This window comes from Anopheles arabiensis, chromosome 3 (genome assembly GCF_016920715.1).
Source record: "Anopheles arabiensis isolate DONGOLA chromosome 3, AaraD3, whole genome shotgun sequence".
NCBI lineage: Eukaryota > Metazoa > Arthropoda > Insecta > Diptera > Culicidae > Anopheles > Anopheles arabiensis.
In genome coordinates, this window is record NC_053518.1 from 33,712,020 (window position 1) to 33,732,932 (window position 20,913).

The 20,913-nt window shown below is 46.1% G+C and overlaps 1 protein-coding gene across 10 annotated transcripts in view; it reads left to right on the forward strand.

The window, feature by feature from the left end:
- Window positions 1-20,913, forward strand: part of LOC120901592 (CUGBP Elav-like family member 2) — a 293,066-nt gene that overhangs the window by 128,098 nt on the left and 144,055 nt on the right. For 9 of the 10 annotated variants that reach the window (XM_040309653.1, XM_040309654.1, XM_040309655.1 and 6 more), the window contains one exon: window positions 16,978-17,393. In XM_040309653.1, the coding sequence (XP_040165587.1) occupies window positions 16,978-17,393 (416 nt within the window). Of the gene's footprint in view, window positions 1-9,350; window positions 10,137-16,977; window positions 17,394-20,913 lie in introns of those variants that run through there. The other variant, XM_040309658.1, reaches the window with a different exon arrangement.

The following is a 20,913-nucleotide window of genomic DNA, read 5'->3' on the forward strand; positions in this document are numbered from 1 at the left end:
TGTTCTGGTGGTAGAGTGTGAAAAAGGAAATTTCAGTTGCTTCCTGCTAAACCCCCTCCCCCCCTTCCCGTGGGGGCTGAAACTGAGTGATAAAAAAAATATAAATGACCTTCAACAAGGGATCCGGGAGCACTTTGCTTAGCACATTCAATTTCGGCTAGCATCCGGATCGTCCGATGGAATCTCTTCCGGCGGCGGGAGAAGCGAAGAATTCAGAAACAGACAAAAAACTGTCAAATAAATCGATGGCATGCATGGAGCACCACTACCAGGGGGCTACATCACGCCGTGAAAGCTAAATCAACCCAATGTCGGCATGTAAAAACACTGCTCCAAACTGTCCGCCAACTGTAAAAAAAGAAGACATTGCCAGACATTACCCAGATGCCGCCACGACCACAATCGCTGTGCCCTGCCGTGTCTGCTAGCACCGTACGGCCCTCCCCATTTTCCCGCACGCTGCTTGGTGCCGTAAATCATTGCTGCGGTGACGGCTGCCGCTGACGATGGCACTCGCGATGGCCGAGAGGTCGGATGGCCCAAAATGTTGCTCATTTCCCGATCCCCAGCCCCCACTTCCCCTCGATCGGTTTAAACGGTTCACTTTCGTTCGCATTACGGACACTGCCACTAGAGCGGGGTTGGCAAGAAAAACAGCCTCCAACGACTGGGACAAACTTGCCATTTATCACCATCAACGCTTCCCGCTTTCCAGCCAGTGCCAGTGCAGTGCCGCAGCAGAACAGAAACGGAGACTATTATTAGCCAAATTATAAGCGATGTCGCGCCACGCGAACCGTTTGCCAAAGTGTGCATTAATAAATGAGTTAGCTGCAACGCACCGTTTTTTTTTTTTTTTTTTTTTTTTTTTTTTTTTTTTTTTTTTTTTTTTTTTTTTTTTTTGGCACGGTGCTCTTATCCGGTGGATGGGACGTTTTGTGAGGACTATCCAAAAAAAGGGACAAGTTATGCACTTTCCATGGCAAATGGAGGGGTGACAATTTAGACTAGCTTTACTTAAAATGTCAAAATTGGTCTCAATTGGTCTTAAAACAAATTGGTATAAAATGTTTTAAAAGTTCTGTCTAATAAGGATTAACTGTAGTTATTGGCTGAAAAGTTCTTTTTTGTTCAACGTTTTCATGTTGAATGTCAAATATTGCCATTCAAAACTTGATAAGTTGGCATGTATATTCAGTTCAGATACTTTTTCTTAAAGGAAGACAAGAAAACGCCTGAAGGTATGCTATTTTCCTGTGAAATATGTCTTAATTATGACAATTTTTACAAAATGTTATTTATACGAAACACATCGTCATAGGAGCAGCGCAGTTATTGATGTTTTTTGCCCTCTTTCTAGTATTACTAACTGTCATCTGACATATCAAGATCACAAGCTTTGCAAATAGGACACACACGAAAGCGCCAAACGTTATGCAATTTGTCTGCCAAATGTGGCTTTATTGTATCTGCTATCATTGATTTCAATTAAAACGAATAAAATCATGATTGTTGACGTAATGGTCTGTGTTTTGAATGATTTATAATGCAACATGAATCAATTTTGTAAAAAATTATTAAAAGGCCTGAAATGATGAAATTCTCCTACCCAATGTGGGTTTATGGTATCAACTTCGATTATCTTATTTTAACACGAAGCTCAGCGTAATAAAATATTACCTGAGTATGTTCTGAATGATTATAAGTGAACTTAACAGCACAATAGCTCTGTTTGGGAGTAGTTTTTTCACAAACTATCAGAAATCTCGCCAACATTCCATATGGCATGCACTTCTTCTTCTTCTTCTTTGGCTCAACAACCGATGTCGGTCAAGGCCTGCCTGTACCCACTTGTGGGCTTGGCTTTCAGTGACTAATTGATTCCCCCCCATAGCAGGATAGTCAGTCCTACGTATGGCGGCGCGGTCTATTTGGGGATTGAACCCATGACGGGCATGTTGTTAAGTCGTACGAGTTGACGACTGTACTACGAGACCGGCTAAATGGCATGCACTACTCTCGGAATTAAAAACAGCATCTATTCATCATTCAAACTTATTGCTGTAACCATTACTGCCTTTGCAACTGCTTCTACTCATCAGCATAAAACATTCTGCATTCACGTACCCGAGGGTAGAATACGCTATTGTGTGTTGCGGCTCTCGTACAGAACCATTACTGAGTATGATTTCTTTCCTGCACCCCTCTCCTTCCCGTTGCACGTAGCAAAGACATTAATGCCTTCGGAGCAGAGATTGGGGACCGAACATGTTCTAAGCGCCATTGTTCTAGCGCCATTGCCAAGACTAGCGTTTGCAACGGTGTAATACGCCATTTGCTTAATCCTTTCGCCGGCATTCGTTCGGCACACATGGTCCGAGGCTTTCGAGCGTAAAGAAAAGAACCGAGAACATTGGCCAACCCAGCCACACACTCACCGCCAATATCCGCCAGTGACTTCTAATTTCGAACTTTTATCAGACATCCCACTAGTTCCCCCACAACACTCTCGGTGCTGCGGTGTAATGCCCTGAATGTCCCGAACAATGGTTCGACGGAGTTCGCTGAAAATTACTCCCATCAAACAAAAGCGTACTGCTAACAGAGCGCGGCTAGCAGTGGCACACTACTGTGAACTAACCTCAAAAAGTGCAAAATGGAACCGGCTCCTTCCGTAGTTTGAAAATCAGATTTCGGTTCACCCGCCCAGTTCCATTGTTTCACAAGTCGGTGCCATTTTTTGCTACTACCGCTACTGCTGCCATGTTCTTTGTACATGTCCATTGGCACAGTAACATGACCTAACCTCACATCGGAAGTGTTGCCGAACCCCCCGGTTTGCTTCTGTTCCCCATTTGCGGAGGCCAGTGCTGATCATCAACCCCGGTTTGTCAAACACTGGCGCCAGCAGTCATAGAGCTGCTGCCGAGAAAGGGAGCTAGGGAGAGAGTGAGTTAACGCCAACCAGTGTGCCCGGATGTGTTGAAAATTGTAACAAAATCGTAAAACATTGAAATCATAAATTTGCCAAACAATGAACGACCTAAAGAGTGCTGACCGACAATGGGGTCGTCTGGTGATGGTAGTGGGGGATGCTACTGCATCTCATTTTTGGCCGGCCAACGACCGGATTATTATCCAGTCGAAAGTGGCATGCTGACATGGCCATGGTTCGCGTTCTTCGGGCGATAGTATGCCGGAAATGTGAAACATTAGTTCCATGGTTATATACTTTTGGCTTGAATTTTGGAGGGGGAGCAGCGAGACACGACGTACAGTATGCCAACGCGACCACTCTTCAAATAGATGACGCGATAGCGTCAAGTGTATTTCAGCTCGGGGGAAGAGAAACGAATTTTTGGCAGTCAGTCGCATTCACTGTCTGTCCATTTCTGGGTATCATCCAGTAGTTGAGCACACACACACACTCTTTCCAGTGGGTGAAACTGTTGCGATAGCAACTAGCATCAACCACGCGAGCTCATAGTTACTACCCTGTGTAGGCATTCATGTATCCCTTCAGGTCTTTCCCTACGTGTGACTTTGCATTGTCCACGTTTGGCCAGCAGAAAAGATAATGTTACATCAGTCCGTCTATTCTGTCTGAGCCGTTGAATCTATGAAAAGGCACTACACGCTGTCGCTGTAACGAACCTTCGCTCACACGACCCACGGACACGATCTTGCCTAATCCCAGACCATTCCCAAAGCCTCGCAAACAAATGAAACGCTCTTCACGCGGGATTTGCAACCAAAACGTGACCATTGTGCAGAGCCGTTCGACACATCCCTGCAATCGGGATGCGCAACTCTGGACATTCCAGGAAGATGCTATACCACGCTACGGCTGATTGTCCGCAATCAAATCTATTTCCTGAAGGATTGGAGCAGAAAAAAAGAAAGCCTCACGCCACACAATATGTACGTGCATAAATTGATGACCTTTCCAATGGCAATAGTGAAGTTGTTATTTATTGGGTTCAATTTACTACCCTTAGAATTCCCAAGAATTCCCACGCGCGCCTCGAGTCCCTTGAGCAATGCATCACAAGCTCGGGTGCAAAAGCGTTGCAAAAGCTCTGAAAGATGGCAGGAATAATTTGCAAACAATCGATATAAATCAATTATGCAACGCGGCTGTTGCAATGAATCAACGCCTTTTGGGATCTGAAGCGTACTGTTGAAACTTACAATAGCCAATCGAATGCCCCAATCGGGAGTGGAGTGTCCCACCCAAGGGAGAAAAAGGGCAATTCTTTCGCCATTCGCTGTCCAAGAATGGCGTCGTGTCTGTTCGCAGAGCACATGATGGCTACGGTAGCGTCGCTCATAGCTTTCCCCGGGATTAAAGCGTTTTCCATTGAGTATTTCCCTTGCGAGTCATAAATTTCATTCCATTTTGCATGCGCACCGTTTCCCAACAAGGTGAGTTTTCCCACAACGAGTGCTTACATTGCCCGCAATCTTCCGGGGTGAGCTTATTCGCTCAATAGCACTAAACACAACAATGGGATGGCAATTGTCAAATTGTTTACCGATGCATGAAGGAACCAAGCAGTAGTAGCAGTAGCACGATGCCTAGTAACCACTCCCCCGAAGAAGATAGATTTTAATCGAGTTTTTAAGCTAATTGAAAGTAAAATGATGAATTGCGACCACTTGCACCCGAAGCTCCCCCGGAAAAGCCACAAAGCGATGGGAAGAACTTAATTTGCGTAGCTCGTTGGATGGATCCGACATCCCCTTCAGAGGATGCGTGAACGTCCTCAGGAAGCCCCGATATGAGTTCAGTTCATTAATTACGATGCCAATCCGGTGAAACGTCTTGGGTTTGCCGTTCGAGACACGCCGAGCTTGATGGAACACCAACTAACGAAGGGCTGGGTTGGCGCAAAGGCCAAAGCCAATCAATAGCTTATGGCGTTGGGAGCGATTCCTATCACCACCTAGCTCGTACCACCTGCTTCAGGAGAGGCAGACGCATGCACGCATGCAGTATTCAGGCTAAATAGCCATATCTGGAACGCATCGATTCCGGCGCCCACTTCCGCCGGATGACGTAGTTTTGAAAGGAAATTGTCTTCGGTGCCAGCGTGCCCACAACACTTCAAACGGGAATTGATGTGTGTGTGTGTGTGTGTGTGTGTGTGTGTGTGTGTGTGTGTGTGTGTGTGTGTGTGTGTGTGTGTGTGTGTGTGTGTGTGTGTGTGTGTGTGTGTGTGTGTGTGTGTGTGTGTGTGTGTATCTGCTGTGTATGATTAGCTGTTCTTGGAGGGCAAACTGATAGATTGTCCATTACATCAAACATAAACACTTTACCCGGGAGGTGTGCTGCTCCCAGGTCACAGGATGTCCATGCAAACATCGGATAGGATAACAGCAGGCGCTTCGGTCGCCTATTTGTCTCCAAGATGGTAAGCAGGAAGCTCTCAACGGTGGCAGTTGCCTTTGTGCGGCAGCGGAAGTCAATTTTGCAACAATATTCTATTGTTACCGCACAGAAGTCTAGCTTCCCGGAAAATCAGCCATTGCCTGTTGGACGCACGCATGCGGACGGTATACATAAATAGCAATTGCAAGCGGGTTGTCTTAGCGCTTGTGTACCTTGGCCCATAATTATTGGAAGTTGGGCTTTGAACGGAATGCACTTACAGGATGTTACAGGACCACCTTTTTCAATTTCCTGATTAAAACGATTATTGGTACTACTTGTATCTACATCTTTCCAATCGATCATCTTGGAATAGTTGTTACTTTGCAGTGAAAAACTTATTATTGGTCTTTATTGGAGCGTTTTAGTGCCTCACTGACCCAAAGAAGGACAAAAATGAGTCATGTGAAAAGCACAAGAGCTATTACATTGTTTGTCCTCACTTTAAACCAGACACATCCGGCACAGCCAGATTACCAATGGCAGTTAAAGCAACAACCATGACCCCAATCGCAGTTTATCATTGTTTCGAGACCGTTCTGCCGGTGGCACCAACTGCCACCAAAAACTCCTCGGTCCTATCTTATAGCAATTTTAGGCTTTAGCCTGAAAGCCGAAGGATCGGAAATGGGCAACTGATTGCTTTCATGTTTAGAGATTATGAAGGCTTCACGGCAGAAGCAAATCCGGCGCCTCATGCGCTTGCCTTCTTCACCCACCAACACAACTCATGCCGCTCCACCATGAAACGTGACAAGAATATCGGTTTGCAGATGCAGAGGATGGTTTCCGGATTGGAAGTTTGGCCGCCTTTTCGTGCTGGACGTTTGTCACCGAATCCAATCCCGTAATCTAGTCAAGCGAATGTGGATGAACGTGAACGTCACGTCAATGTCAATCTATGGCCCCGAGGATGGATTGGAGGAGAAGGTTCATGGCCCAAAATCAGTAATTTCGTATAGCATTTCGTTAATGCTAACGATAGTATTGGATTGGTATGCGCCCAGGGGGAAGAAAACACATTTTCTTTAGGTCAACAACTTTGTAGTCGTTTGTAGCAATGAGATGCTGTGTTGGAGCAGTATTGGTTTTATGGTTTCTAGAGGAAATGTGTGTTTGGGATATGATATTCCACTTGCATGCAAAATAGGAAGATTTAAGCTGAAGAATTTGAAGAAAGCAATAATTTTGAATTCTGAATCACTTTTACTGAGTTAACTCACAAGTTGTTTTAGTAAGAGGCATTTTCCAAATACAGTTATACCTATTCCTTAGTTAAGCAAGTACTGACTCATTTCAGGGAAGCGATAAATTGTAATGTTATATAGAGGAATGCGATTTACTATCTGAACAGAATCAATTTAATAATTACATTTGTTTCTCAATTTCCCATCAACTCATTCAGATTTAGGTCTTATAATGGTATATTTTACAAAGAAGGACAAGCAACCCTAGAAAGTCCCGAATCAACTCCTAAAACCACGATGTGTCGAAGCAAAAACTTATCACAAATTCAACACATCTGAACTTATTATCGATCGCAATGGAAACTGCAATAAATAACGCTCAGTGACGTCAATTGTTCCTCATCTAGAAATCATCAGAAGTATCTTCTCGCACCACTCTCTCTCTCTTTCTCTCTCTCTCTCTCTCTTGCCGGAAGTAAATCTTCCCTTCGTCTCATGACCGAGAAACTATTCACTACCATCGCTCTCCTCTTCATCATATTTTACCCAATCTTGGTATCTAGCAGGTACCACACCACGGTTCATCAGAAAAAGGCGAAGCATCAGCAGCCAGGAAAGGTATGCTCACCGGGATTTTCGACGGAAGTGGCCCACTTGTGCGAGTTTGCGCTTCCAAAGGCATGGTTAAGAATTTTATTTTTTCAAACCGAGGTCGTGTCCGATAAGCATCAACCCGGCGTGACGGAGCGTACTGTGCCATCGCTTTCTGGAATAGTTCACTTCCTGTGGTGGCCTCTCCCTTCCCCACCGGGAGATGGTTATTCTTCTTGCAACCTCCAGCACCTGCTCCGGAAGCTCATCTATAACCTCAATTTTTATCCCACCACATGGTTGTGCGCTGTGGGTGTGTGTGCATTACAAAAGCAGTAGCAGGCATCATTTTATCGTAAAAATAAGGTTATGAGATGGATGGCAAAGATATGACAATGTGCTCCATTCGGGCCTGTATGCCGCGATGCTTATCCCTGCCACATATATGTAAAGATATTAAGGTACGGGTGGATGGCTTTGTAACACAACCCCAAGGGGATTGGGGCTAGAAAACGCTTTTCGCTTTTCCACGCTTCCGTCGTGATGGCAAATTTTCTTTCAACCACTCACACACACACATACATACAGATAGGGCAGGAAATGAGGATAGTTTGAATGTATTTCTTACTTCCTCCAGAATCTTTTGGTAGGAGCTTTTCAATTACTCAACCTAACGCTTTACCATTGTGAGGGGTAATGATGTGGACATTAAGGTTAATTGGTCAGTAGTATATTCATTTTTAAGTAGATTTTGCTCTTGTGTAAAGTTATATCTACCCAACATTAAAGTGACTTATCCTGAACATATTTCTTGACAATTTTAAAAGTTTTTAAAGTTCAAAACGGATAAGGTTAATATTAAAGGATAATATAAATGATTACATAATGTCGCTAATGATAAGCTGATTGACATATGTCCCATAGCTCTTGTCCTACTAACCTCTCAAATGCTCCACCACACGTTTGTTGATTGTCACAAGAGTCGCCAAATATACCACACGTGTCACTGATTGCGGTCGTTTGGACTAATTTGCACAAACAAGCATCACGCAAGATTCACACAATATTTCAAAAAATCGAAGAAATACACACAAAAAACATCGCCTCCCAGACCAATCTTCGAAAACACAGCGTACCATAACTTTTTATAGCTTTTTATGGATGGTTTCTCTGCATGATAACACTGATAAACGACATCCAGCACTGGCGAGAGAGTGGCAAAAGGCAAACTTTACCTCTGGCAATCGAGTGTGTAGGTGTATGTGTGGCCATTTCTCCAACGGAAACAAATTCTCAACATGTGAGTGTATATGTGTTAAACACGTTGCACTTTGACCTCGAGAGCTAGCGCGTGTGTGGGTAGCTCGGCTGCCAAATTGGAAGCAAAAGAGAGAGCGCCGACAGCACTCTATCTCGTTGTCGAGTTAAAGGGGGGCGAGAGTGTGTGTTTTGCGAAAAATTTGGACACCCACCTACACCGTGTCGCACAAAAAAAGCCGTTATTTTTGCTGGCTTGAAGCGTGTGATGCCACCATCAGCTGATAACGGTGACGGTGGGTTGCTGGTTTGCTTTCCAGGGAAAGACATGAACAAAAACAGCAGACGAGCTTGCGGGAACGGACACTTTCAAGGTTATAAAAGAGCCAAAAAAGTGGGTTAAAGTGGGTAGGAAAGGACAAACACAGACACACCTCCCCGTGCCCGATTTGGCACGCTCATTCTCGCGTCAACAAAAGCCAATTTCTTGTGATTGCCGATGGGATATGTGGGTCAACATTTAAAGGGAAAATCACAAAAGACTCCTGTAAGGATAGCAAAACAGTTCCTATTTCGCAAACGTTTCATGGAAAGGCATTTTAAATGCAAGAATAAAAAAGCGTTAAATCTGCAACAGGAGCAGGACAGCAATACTAAGCACCTTCGCTGTACGAGAAGAGGATCTCTCGTTGCGAGCATATGCCGTGCAGTAGTGTGCGTTACACGAGATCAAGGGACGTTCAAACGTTCATCTCGCACGTTTCACACGCACCTGAGCGCACCTAACGGATAGCACACGGAGAGCCGCTCACCAACACACGCACACACCTGTTCAATTGCGTTATCGCGTTCGGCTTATCTCCGGCGGGACAGACGATCGAAGCGCATCTCGTCGCACCTGCTCGATCATTTCGTTCGCGTTAATCTTTCAATCCGGTCGCGCGCTTGTGTGCCGTTGTGCTACGTCACAGGATCCCTTAACCTCACTAATTCCACACCGTTGAGTTATAGTTGCGTGTGAGTGTGTCTGTATGCGCTTGTGTAAAAATTGAGATCTACGCACACGGTGAATCTGTATCAAGCCGCCACCGAAATCGAAAAAAAAAGAAAGAAAGAACCACGTGTTGATCACGTGGTCGCGTTTTGTGCAAGAGTGTGTTTTTTGCTTTTTCCACCCCCCTCCAAAAGTTCCATAAGAAAGGGAGGAGAAAGCACAGCTACCTTTCTTTCGTTCTTTGCAAACGTCCCCAAAGCAAGTCCCACGTGCGTGACCCTGTCCCGCGTCCGTCGTGTCCGTCGTGTTGTCGGTTTCAGTGGACGTCAAATATTCCTACAAAAGTAATACCCCCTAGCAAGTGTGGTATAGTGATTAGTTTCTTTTATTATTTTTTTAAACATATTTTAAAACGAAAACTCAAATTTTGAGTGAGGTGAACGGTTTGAAAGGAACTGACATTGAATTTTTACTCACATTACCGTGCTCGAACGACGATCTCGCGCTTAGCTTTATTTCGCATGTTACGGAATTTGCAAGACATTTTACGGTCGAAAAGCAAGGGCATGAAGATGCTTACCTACCAAGCGCACCAAACGCTGGATGCTGCAAAGAGCGTGGAGCTGTACCCGTGCACGATGACGATCGATGCGTCGCCGGACGAGCTGGAGGATGCGTAAGTATTGGAAAGAGAGTGAGAGTATGTGTGTGATGGGCGCCATTTTGTGATCACGATGTATCGCCCAACGATCATGCACGTGCTGTTTGCCCTTTAGTATGCCGATCGGATGCTGTCTTTGATCTTTGGCTTAAAAGGTTCGCTTGTAAGGTCATTTTTCATCAGTCGCTTCTACAGCAAAAGGATGCTGACTTTACCCCCTAACAGTTCCAGTAGGTTTACTGTCTCTACAAGGTCTTGTCCATGCTTTTTTCGTGCAAAGCAGTAACAAAAAGCAAAACGCTTCTGTGCAGAACTACTTGACCCGATGCTAACCCTACCAACTCTATGGAACTGTCTTCTGCTGCATGTTCGTAGTTCTCTGTCGCCTTTGTTTCTCTCTATTTCGATGCACTACTCCCGACATGACCGAGTCCGTCCAACACAGTGGCTGAAGTGCTTAACCTTTTCACACACACAAAAAGGCAGCAAAAAGTCACATTACATTCCAGAAGGGCTGCAAGTACGCTGGCCCCCACGTCCTAGCCTTTGGTCAAACCGTCGACGCAAGCGACATGACAGCTGGCATGCACCACAATCTCCACCCGAACACAGATCTTGCCGCTTTATGAGAGGGGTTTTTCCCTTCTTTGAGCATTTGAGCGAGTAGAGTGAGTATTATCGGTAAGAAAAAATAAACGTCAAAAAGGATAAAAACTTACTAAATGTTGCTTTTATTTTTAGAAACTTCCCCCTGCTCAAAACGGGTGTGCAATATCGCAAAGGAAAGCAAAACTTAGAAGGGAAGATACAACTCTCTTTCAAAAAGCAGTAGAGGAATGAGTTCGAAACGCAACAGACACATCCCAGAGCCAGAAAGTCAACCTGCTCGTTAAGTTTGCAGGTGCGCCCTGCACAACTGTGCAACTATGAGCACGAGAATGATCTTGTAATGACATTACGGCATTAATCCTTGGACTGTGTGGCTCACACAAAACACACACACACATAGAGAAGAAGAGGGGGAAAGGAAACGGAGACTTCAAGGCAAACTCGAGTGTCACGATGGAAAGGCGACAAGCTTTGGCTTGGGAGGGGGCATTAGAGAGCGAGAGATGGACCTGACCGTTATTCACACTGTTGGTTTTTCATAATTCCACACCACCGCTGCTGCGTGTTAAAAGGGGGACAGGACTCAGGAAGTGCGGAACAAACAGCAAGAAAACAGCCACTCCATACACTCCAAGGAAAGAATCTTTCTCGAGCGCTTACGACAAGCAAAAAAAAGGGGAACGGGAGCAAAGAAACGCCAACCGACGACTGTTGGAAGCGAACTTACAACGCCAACGAGACGGCTAGCGGGGGCACGAAAGGAGGCAGCACTTTCCCGCGGCAGCACTTTCCGTTTGCATTCGCAAAGCAAGATAAACGTTTAAAGACTTACTCAGTTTTGTTTTAAAATGATATTAATTAGTTTCACCGGTGCGCCGGGGCAGCAGTCGAGGCTTTGGTTGTGCTGTGTACACAAGGGAACCTGCAGCAGAGCCAGAGACACACCAGGACGTTCGCTGCTTATCCTGTTGTGTTGCCCTGTCGTCTGGTAGTTTCTTTTAACCTTTTCTTTCCCACTCTCTCTCTCTCTCTCTCTCTCTCTCACTCTCTTAAGCGAAAGTTCGTGTCTGTTTGGGGTCAGATAACGTTAACGCGACAGGGGCAGACGACAGGCTCGCGCTTAAGCCTGTTCAACGCAGCATTGCAACGAAGGGAGAGGTGTACAGCCAAGGCTGCAAAATACTTAAGTCAATACGAATTGCTTTAGCCCCGTTGAGCATTTGCTCCGTACAGAGACGGCATGGTATAGTCGACACTTGCGCAACCGAAATGCAGCCAAACGCACACACACACACACACACACACACACACACACACACACACACACACACACACACACACACACACACACACACACACACACACACAGCGCAACGTGTACAACGGAACGAAGCGATTCGTCACACGCTTGCGTCTGGGTGGTACGGGATGGGAAAGGAATTGCGGTCTGCTTTCCTTCCTGTCCTTGACGTGGACCAAGCGAGGCGCTTTACGACATACCATGATGTCCTTTGGCTTTGCGACGAAAGTAATTAGATTGTCCGTACGTGATACACCGTTCCGCTACGCCCTGGGAAGGGAATGGGAAAATGCAACTTGAATTTAGTTTTCCCCACGTTTTGTGTGTTTGATCAAAATCTTGTCTGTAAAACAAGTGCTTCCTTTTTAAAATATTCTTACACCTTGATGTTAATTTGGAACAGAAGATAGCAGCTACCAAGCCATTTGTGCTTGTGCGTCTTGTGCATGGTTTCCCGCTGCCAACCGGCCAGCCAATGTAGCATGTTGATGTTGCATTTGTAAACGAAAAACTTCTTTTGCAACCAACTGGTTTTGCTCCCGGTGCTTCCTTGGAACATTCTTGCCATTAACGAAAGTATCATTGGCCTGGTTGGTGTGGCAGGGAAAGTTTATAATTAGCTGTGAAGCAATTTTGCTTTAGCATGAATAGTAATTAATCGACACCGGTCGTCCCGCTCCCTCCTGCTCCGGCCGGTTAGTGGTAATTAGTGGCTTGTGTTTACATACAAGCGAAATAGGAACGTTTCTCCTTCACTTAGTTACAGTTTGTGTTTGCTTTTGATGGAGAAAAGGCGTTATTTTTTATTATTCTTTTTTGTTTCTCAAACTCTACCATTTAATTGCATGAAGTTGTTCACGCAAATCATGCATCTCTTTTAAAAGTTCCAGCAAATTCTAAAAATGTCTTCGTAAAAACACCACGCTGTTGATTTAATTTTAATTTAATAATCAAATGATGAAGAAACAAAAAAATTGCGCCTAATTCACGTTACGGACGACTTGGAATCGAATTTTTGTAATAGCATTTCCCGGGAATCATTATCCATCCTGTTGGCACCTTTTTTTAAGGCAGATGACACCCATCCCTGTTTAAATTCGTCCTTTTTCGAGAAGTATTTTCCCTTAGTAAAATTCCCCAATTTCACTCACCATTGCGAGAAATACAACACCACAAAGCAGCAGCATCCCGCCTCCCCTGCCTGTTCAACATTCCCCACAAACGTTCGGTTGGAATGCAGAAGCGTAAAGTTGAACTTTCGGTATCAAAAATAGTCTTCCTTACCGTGCGCGTTTTGCTTCTTCCCCCCCCCCCAAAAAATCTCTCCCACAATAGCAGACATCAGCATTGGCCCACTGATTGTGGCCGTGTCCGAGAGCAATCGCATTTGACCAGGGCGAGCGCGCGTAATGAAATTATATCAGCTACAGTGAGCGCCATCTGCTAAATCACTCAATTTATTCGTAATTACGTTTTTTTCTTGGAGAAGGTAAGGCACAGACCTCCTTGCTCCTCCTCTGTGTTATCAATTTAATTCCATTTCCTTTGGATTCAATTAAGTGTCCCGTTCGAAGGGACAAGGTGCCGAATGTGCGTGTCGGCGCGCGTCTGTCAAATATGTTTCGCGCGCGCGCGCGCGTTGCTCCTCATTTTCGGCCTCTTCAATGTAACCATCCAATAAGGGTGCCACATTTCCCTCGCGTCTGTTTAATTTGATTTCAGCTCCAGTCTACTCCTCGCTCCTCAGGCTCTCTTTTCGGCGCGTGAAAACAAAAGCAAGTTGTACAGCAGCAGAGCAAATTATTCAAATGACTTTTGCTGCTCGGAAATTTTTGGAATTCGGCATCCTCCGTGTTCGGTACAATTAGTCGTGGACTCGAAAGTCCTTTCCTTGGACTCCCTCTCTGGTTCAAGCTTTTGTGTCCGATTTGAGCCAGCTCCTACGCAGGCAAAGGGGGGAAGGTTTTTATCCTCTTTTCCACTATTTGCACACGGGAAATGTCTGTAAGGAGCGGACCATTCAATCCCAATACCTGTACTTCCTTTTATTGCTCCAGCAAAGCTGGCGTGATTGATGGTTGAAGATGATGCGTTTAGGTGTGTGTGTGTGTGTGTCTGTTTCATCTACTTCAGAGATACCAGAGAAACGACCATCATCAATTCGAGAGCGACGTCGTGTCAGCAATCGTGGGTTCGTCTTCGATTCAGTGATTTGGAAAATTATAATCCCACACTCCTCTTTACCGTACTCACAAGGCAAAAACTAAAACAATCGAGACAGAAGAATTGGACCAAAGTGCGGGCTGCGCTGTCGTTTATCAATCGTCAACCTGGTTTGTGCTCTGCCAGCAAGTGAAGCAGAGGGTGAAGACTACCCCCGCTACTCTCGATACTGATTGATCAGCAGCTCGTAAAAAACTCCATTCTTATAGACCTGATTCGGCGCTTCCCGCCTGGGACGGGAACCGAGGCTCCGTTCTGACAGGCCACGTGCCGGGGACGCTTGTTTGGAGTTAAAGCTTTGCGGATGAGTGCAAAAAAGTATGATACACACGTTATGGATGGTACAGTTGTTGCAAACTACACTCTAGTAGATCGTTGCTGATGGTGGTGGTAGTGTCTACCAACGAAGAGGCAGAAACGGTGTTTGCTAGGACGAACATATTTATCATCCTCGTTTCGGACTCATCTTCCATCATCCATGTGCTGTGCTCTTGCCTTCCCGTGTTACCTGTCGCTCTGTCTAGAGGTTGGTATTTTCCACACCCCATCATGTCCTTTGCACCCCCGGCATGCCCAGAATACGTGCCCAGAGCAGGGCGAGGCCAGCAGCACACAGCCAGCACGGGTGAGTTCATTAAATTCGCCACGGATCGGCGAACACAAATGCAATATCGAAAATAATTGAATCTAATATTTCATCCCCATGCCCACTTTTTGCAGGGTCTTCGTCGCAAAATCACAATATAGATGACCGTGACGAGCGCGTCCGCTAGAGCGACCGGGAAAAGCGCGCGAGACAGAGAGATACTGAAATGAAGAAGTGCATCCTCTTGCATGAATGGGAATGGACATACACGTACAACGCTCAAACGCTGTGGCATTCACATGGGGGAATCCACAACACATTCGATAATAGCAAAGTGGTGTGTCGTGTCCATCGATGCGGTCGCCCACGTTTAGGTTGAAATTGGCGGATCGATCTAAATATATAGATAGAGCGAGAGAGAGACAGAGAGACAGAGAGAGAGAGAGAGAGAGAGAGAGATAGAGAGAGAGAGAGAGCCATCACAACCACCGCACGCGTGGCGCATCTTCACAATGATTCTTTTGCGCACAACACAACACGTGCTCGTACGTCCTGTTTGCTCCTGCGATAACCATGGCAACCAACCCACCAACACGACGATGATGCTGCTGATGGTGCGCGGTTTTGAGAAATCGTTGTTGTCACGCTGTTTATCACCCACCCCGTCCAAACAGATGGTTTCACTCGTTTACGAGCCACCGGGACATTTTATCCCTTTTTTGTGTGTGTGTGTGTGTGTGCATCATCCCAGCTGACCGCAGCTCATCCCCGTCGATTGCCGGATGATAGACAAAAAACCCGCTCCCCGGCCACACTTCCTTTATTGTTGGACGATTCCGGCTTGATTGCTTGGCTCCCCCGCCAACGACGTAGATGATGCGGATCTTTTCGCGCTAATCAGCATTCCCGGGTCGGTGGAGGGTGTGTGTGTGTGTGTGTGTGTGTGTGTGTGTGTGTGTGTGGTCATCTTTAATATTGTACGTGCTTGCGGTTGCAGCACTTGACCACCACCATCATTCCGTGTCCCCGAACGCATGGCTCTCTCCATGGCTCTGCCTCTGCCTCGCTTAATGAGTGATGCGTTTTTATGTCAGCCTTGGGTTTTTTGTTTTGCCGTCGTCCGCCGGTCAGTTTTATTGGACGATAAAATTTTTACCAAACCCCCCCGCCAGCGAGCTCTTTCCGAGGATCCGTGGGGATTGTTTGGGGGGGAAAAAAGATGGCACGGATGACCCATCCTGCTGAACGTCATCGCTTCCCCATCATTATTATGACGGTCGTGCTCGTTTTTTCGAGTTAGAATTGTTGTCTCCGTCGCTCAAAAAAAGGCTCTCTCACACCCCTCTGTCGACCCCCAGGGGCAAGGGCAGGCACAAAGCATAAACATCCTTCCCATCAATATAAGGTGTGACGAGATTAGGTTTTTGCTCGGCTGCTCTGCCGGCGTCATTCGCCTGATCCGACAACCAATTTCGCTTGTTTCATGGGATGATGATGATGATGGTGATGGCCACCGACGGGGCTGCATTCAGCATTCGGGGCACGTCCCGGTGAACGCGCACGCCGGTCCAAGAATCGTCCCAAGGGAGGGAGCGCAAGCAAGCAGCAGCGGAGAGCGTCTGCCGTTAAATTGCCACATCGTGACAAATGATTTTCATAACGAACGATGCGAGAGAGAGAGAGTGAACCACCAAGGTTCCTTTCCACTATTCCGCATCTACTCTTCCGCCTCTCTTGATTGTGCCGTTGAGAAGCGGGAAGGAAAGGGGCAACACCCAGGGCGGAAGCAATCATTTGATGCAGGGAGATTTTTGAAATTGAATTTGCGAACAGACACTTCCGGTTGCTTTTTCAGGGGGGAACAAAACGAATTGTTGTGATTGGAAGAAGGTCGATTATCCTTGGCGTGTGAAAGCTTTCAATAGTTTAAAGTGTTCTTTGTAGTATGAATCGTTTTTAAATGATATTTTTGAATAAAGATATTTGATTTCAAGCTAAATTACTCTGTCATAACAAGCCACCGTTTTCCACCAGTTCCGTCTTGCTGTTTGATACACCCAAAACGACGACAACAACAACCCCCAGTCAAAACACAGTTACTGACTGACGTGCTTTTTGTTCTTTCTTCTCCCTCACAGTGCCATGCTGAACATGAGCAACAGCAGCACCAACGCCGGCAGCATCAATGCGAACGTCGTCGTCACCAGCCTGAACCTCGGCAGCCCCGGAAGCAACAACAATAACAATCACACGCTGAACAACAACAATCCGAAGGTGATAAACAACAACACGGCGACGGCGATGACGACGGGGTCGGCAACCGGCTCGGACGGTACGGCGTCCCCGTGCCACCAGGACATGCACCTCAACATGCACCACCAGCCGGGTGACGAGGAGGTGGTCGGGGACCAGCCCGATCCGGACTATATCAAGATGTTCGTCGGCCAGGTGCCCCGGTCGATGGACGAGCAGCAGCTGAAGGAGATGTTCGAGGAGTTCGGGCGGGTCCACCAGATCAACGTGCTGCGGGACAAAACATCCGGCCAGAGCAAGGGTGAGTGTCCTTTTTCCGAGCGATAAGCGTGTGTACAAGGCGTGTCCCCAATGGGAGGGAATGGGACGATATTTTCCCGTTAATTGATTTGCCACTCAAGAGACAACTTCGCCGTGGTAGTCGTAGCAAGGCGACGGAATACAGCGCAAGTGACATGCAAGGAGATCTTGATGCGTTTTTTTCTGTAGTTGCTTGATTCCCCTTTTGGGTGTTGCTCCCGTATTGAGCGCAGGAATTTTGTCGGAAACAGGAGGGGTCGGGTTCGAGATGACCTCAGTCACCTGGAGCGGATAGGCGTCTTTTAAAGTTTCGTTTTTTTTTCTTGAAGTGTGTTTAGTACTTTCAATCGAGCATCGAGCGAACGGGAAGGGACATAGAAGAACAAAGTACAGTTTTGCGCTCCAAAAAAAACGACGTACATTGCCGGATGTGATCCGGGTGGCGCACTCGGGGACGTCACGTAATTGTTCCTAAAAGCATTGGAGAAACCCAAACAACACGGAACAATAAAGATAGATTTTTTAGAATATCTCCAATCGCTTCAAAACAAAAAATTGCGGCGTCTATTTTACCTGGTGGAACCTGGTGTCCTTGGTAAGAGATTTTTGACGCCACTGTGGCAACACAAGCACTCAAACTCTTTTGGGTATATCCGCACGGCAAAAACGGTCTCTATCATGGTGACGCGTTTTGCCGCGTAGCTTGCGCCAGTGTCACACGTTCATCGTCGTCCTCAGAACCAGAATCCGTAACGCTCGGAACGATCCGAACGAGTGAGCGAACGCACGCGACTGACAAGTGAACGGTGGCTTCGAGGACGAAAAGGAATTGGAAATCTCGTGACCGCTTGAGTCGTCGAATGCGCTTGATGCCTGTGACATATCGTAAAGCCCCTTTCTTCCCCATTTGTTGGCACTTGCCACAGCCATTTGACCGGCTGCGCTCCGAGATCCGATCAACGTCCTTCAGCTGTGCAAACGAACGAAAGCAGCAGCAGCAGCAGACCAAGGGTTGTTGGGAGTTGCCACACACAATGCCACCGAGCCCGCGGCGAACGTATCCGGGAGCGCAACCGGGAACTGTTGATTTCCAATCCATTACTCATTTTGCCCGTTCGTTGATGTTGACCGGGACATACCAGTGGTACCAGTGCTGACCCGTAGGGGTGCACCTTCCAGCAAAGAAAGCCGAAGCGAGTGAGAAAATGGTGCCACCGGACATTTCGTCATTTGACTTTTTTTCGGGAACGATGTGTTGAAGGATGGTCGAGCTGCTGATAATGGCCGTGCAACCTCGTTTTTTCGTTCCTTTGCACTAGAGTGCATGGTGAAGATTGGCGAGAGACCGCCAGGCCCCCAATGGTCAGTGCAATACCGGGTCGATTTATTCTACCGGTTCCACGGTGTAACGCACAAACGAGAGATGCCTGAAGACTGATGGACGACCATGGAAATCGACACACAAAAAAAGGTCACAAAATAAAGGCATCACACTTTTGCACAGTTACTACCGTTTGTGTGCCGGGGATTGGTTCTTGTGTGTCCGTTGGGATTGAACTGAAAACTTTCAACAATTCGGGAACGCTTCAGACACAAGAGACCGACACACACGGGGGGAAACAAGTGCATTCACCGCTCACAGCGACTCAAGTGGAAAAGAGCACAGATTAGAGTGCCTTTTGGGGCAGCATTTTTTTGTATGTGTGTGTGTCCCGGGTCTGTCACATGGGTGTTGTTTGCTTAGCTTACGAAAGTTAGGCAAAGGTTGAAGGATGGAAGAATGCTTTGGTCAAATCAATCGAACCATCGTTCACTTATAGGGGTGAACAATGCGTTAAAGGATCGTCCTTTTTTTGGTGGAATGCAACGGAAAATCTGGAGATATTATTATACATTAAATTTGATTTATCTTTTACACGACTTACGGTATTATCCATAAGTTACGTAACGCTAAACATGTATTTTTTATTTTTTTATCTAATGTAGCAACAGATAAGGTTAGAATATTAAAAGACTCATCTCTTTCAATTGCGCATCGGGTTGAGTCTATCAACTCTACCACAGAGTCAAAGGGGATCTCTCTTATTTTTGAATTACATACATAGACTAATACAACCACATTCCAGTTCACGAACGAAAGACGAACCCTTCTTATAATTGGCGTAACGTCCTACGCGGACATGCCGGCCTATACAGGCTTTCGAGACTTAATTCATTACCACGCAGCCGGATAGTCAATCCTTGCAACGGGGGGACGGTCCATTCTAGGATTGAACCCATGACGGGCATGTTATTGAGTCGTTCGAGTTGACGACTGTTCCACGGGACCGCCCCCACGAACTTATAGTATGACCTTTATAGTATGTGTAACTGATTCTGAAACTATACTAGTCCTGGCTATCATTTTATACCTGTTTTGGCTTTGGAAATAATCTTGGATCCATGACAGTTCCTGGACTAATTCTGATTCCATACCGGCCCTGGAATCTATATCGGTCGTGAAACTGATCCAAACAAACCTATATCAGCACTTGAACTACTTCTGATCATGATCTCACCAGTTTGAGAACTGATCATAATATCTTCCGTATCTACGGAATGGATGGATGTACGGTTCTTGAAACTGATTCGGAATCCATAACGGTTCTGGAACTTTTCCCAAACCAATATCGGCCCTAGAACTGACCCTGAACACATCCCAGTCGGGAAATAGATTAAGAACCTATTTCAGTCTTGGAACTGATTCTGACCTTGTATCAATCTTGGAACAGATCCTGCATATAATTAGATTTGTAGAGATATTGTAATCATTTTAATCAATGCCAGTCGTCGGGGAGTGTTACGTTGTTTATGGATAGTCCCTAAACATTACAATTTATCCCGAATTAATGACGCCGTCATTTTGGAAAACACAACCCTCAATGTCAGCAACAAAACCGCAGGAGAAATGTACATCTTATGATATAAAATGATGATCGAATTAAGGAGAGACTGTGGGAGATGACCTACCAGCAAATTCCAATGCCTCAATCTCCGAACACAGATACATCATGATTCATCATTATGCCAACGTTCAATCGTATGATTTCCGGGGGACATTTCCATGATTTCCTTTGGCAAGATTTGTTATACATTTCATGGGAAGAAGAAGAAAAAAACCCTCCACAAAATTTCAATTACTCAATGTGTAGTCATGATTACCGCGATGAGTTTTCTCTTTATCGAATATTCCAATTGGTGGGCGCACGTACTGCACGATGCCAGCAGGATGATACGTACGTGAGGCCCTCCCCCTCCAAAATGTCCTGATACCCATCAATATCCACAACACGGGACATGATGGGACAGATGAAACAAAAATCCACTCACGTCACCCGGTGGCGTACGGAGCTCGCATTTTGTAGCCGCTCCAGGCACTGTTAGGACACCCATCCTCCCTTCCCTGGAACACGCCTCTCCGGGAAGCCAAAAACATACAACCCGCACAAAAATTTTGCAACATTTTTCGATTACCTCATCAC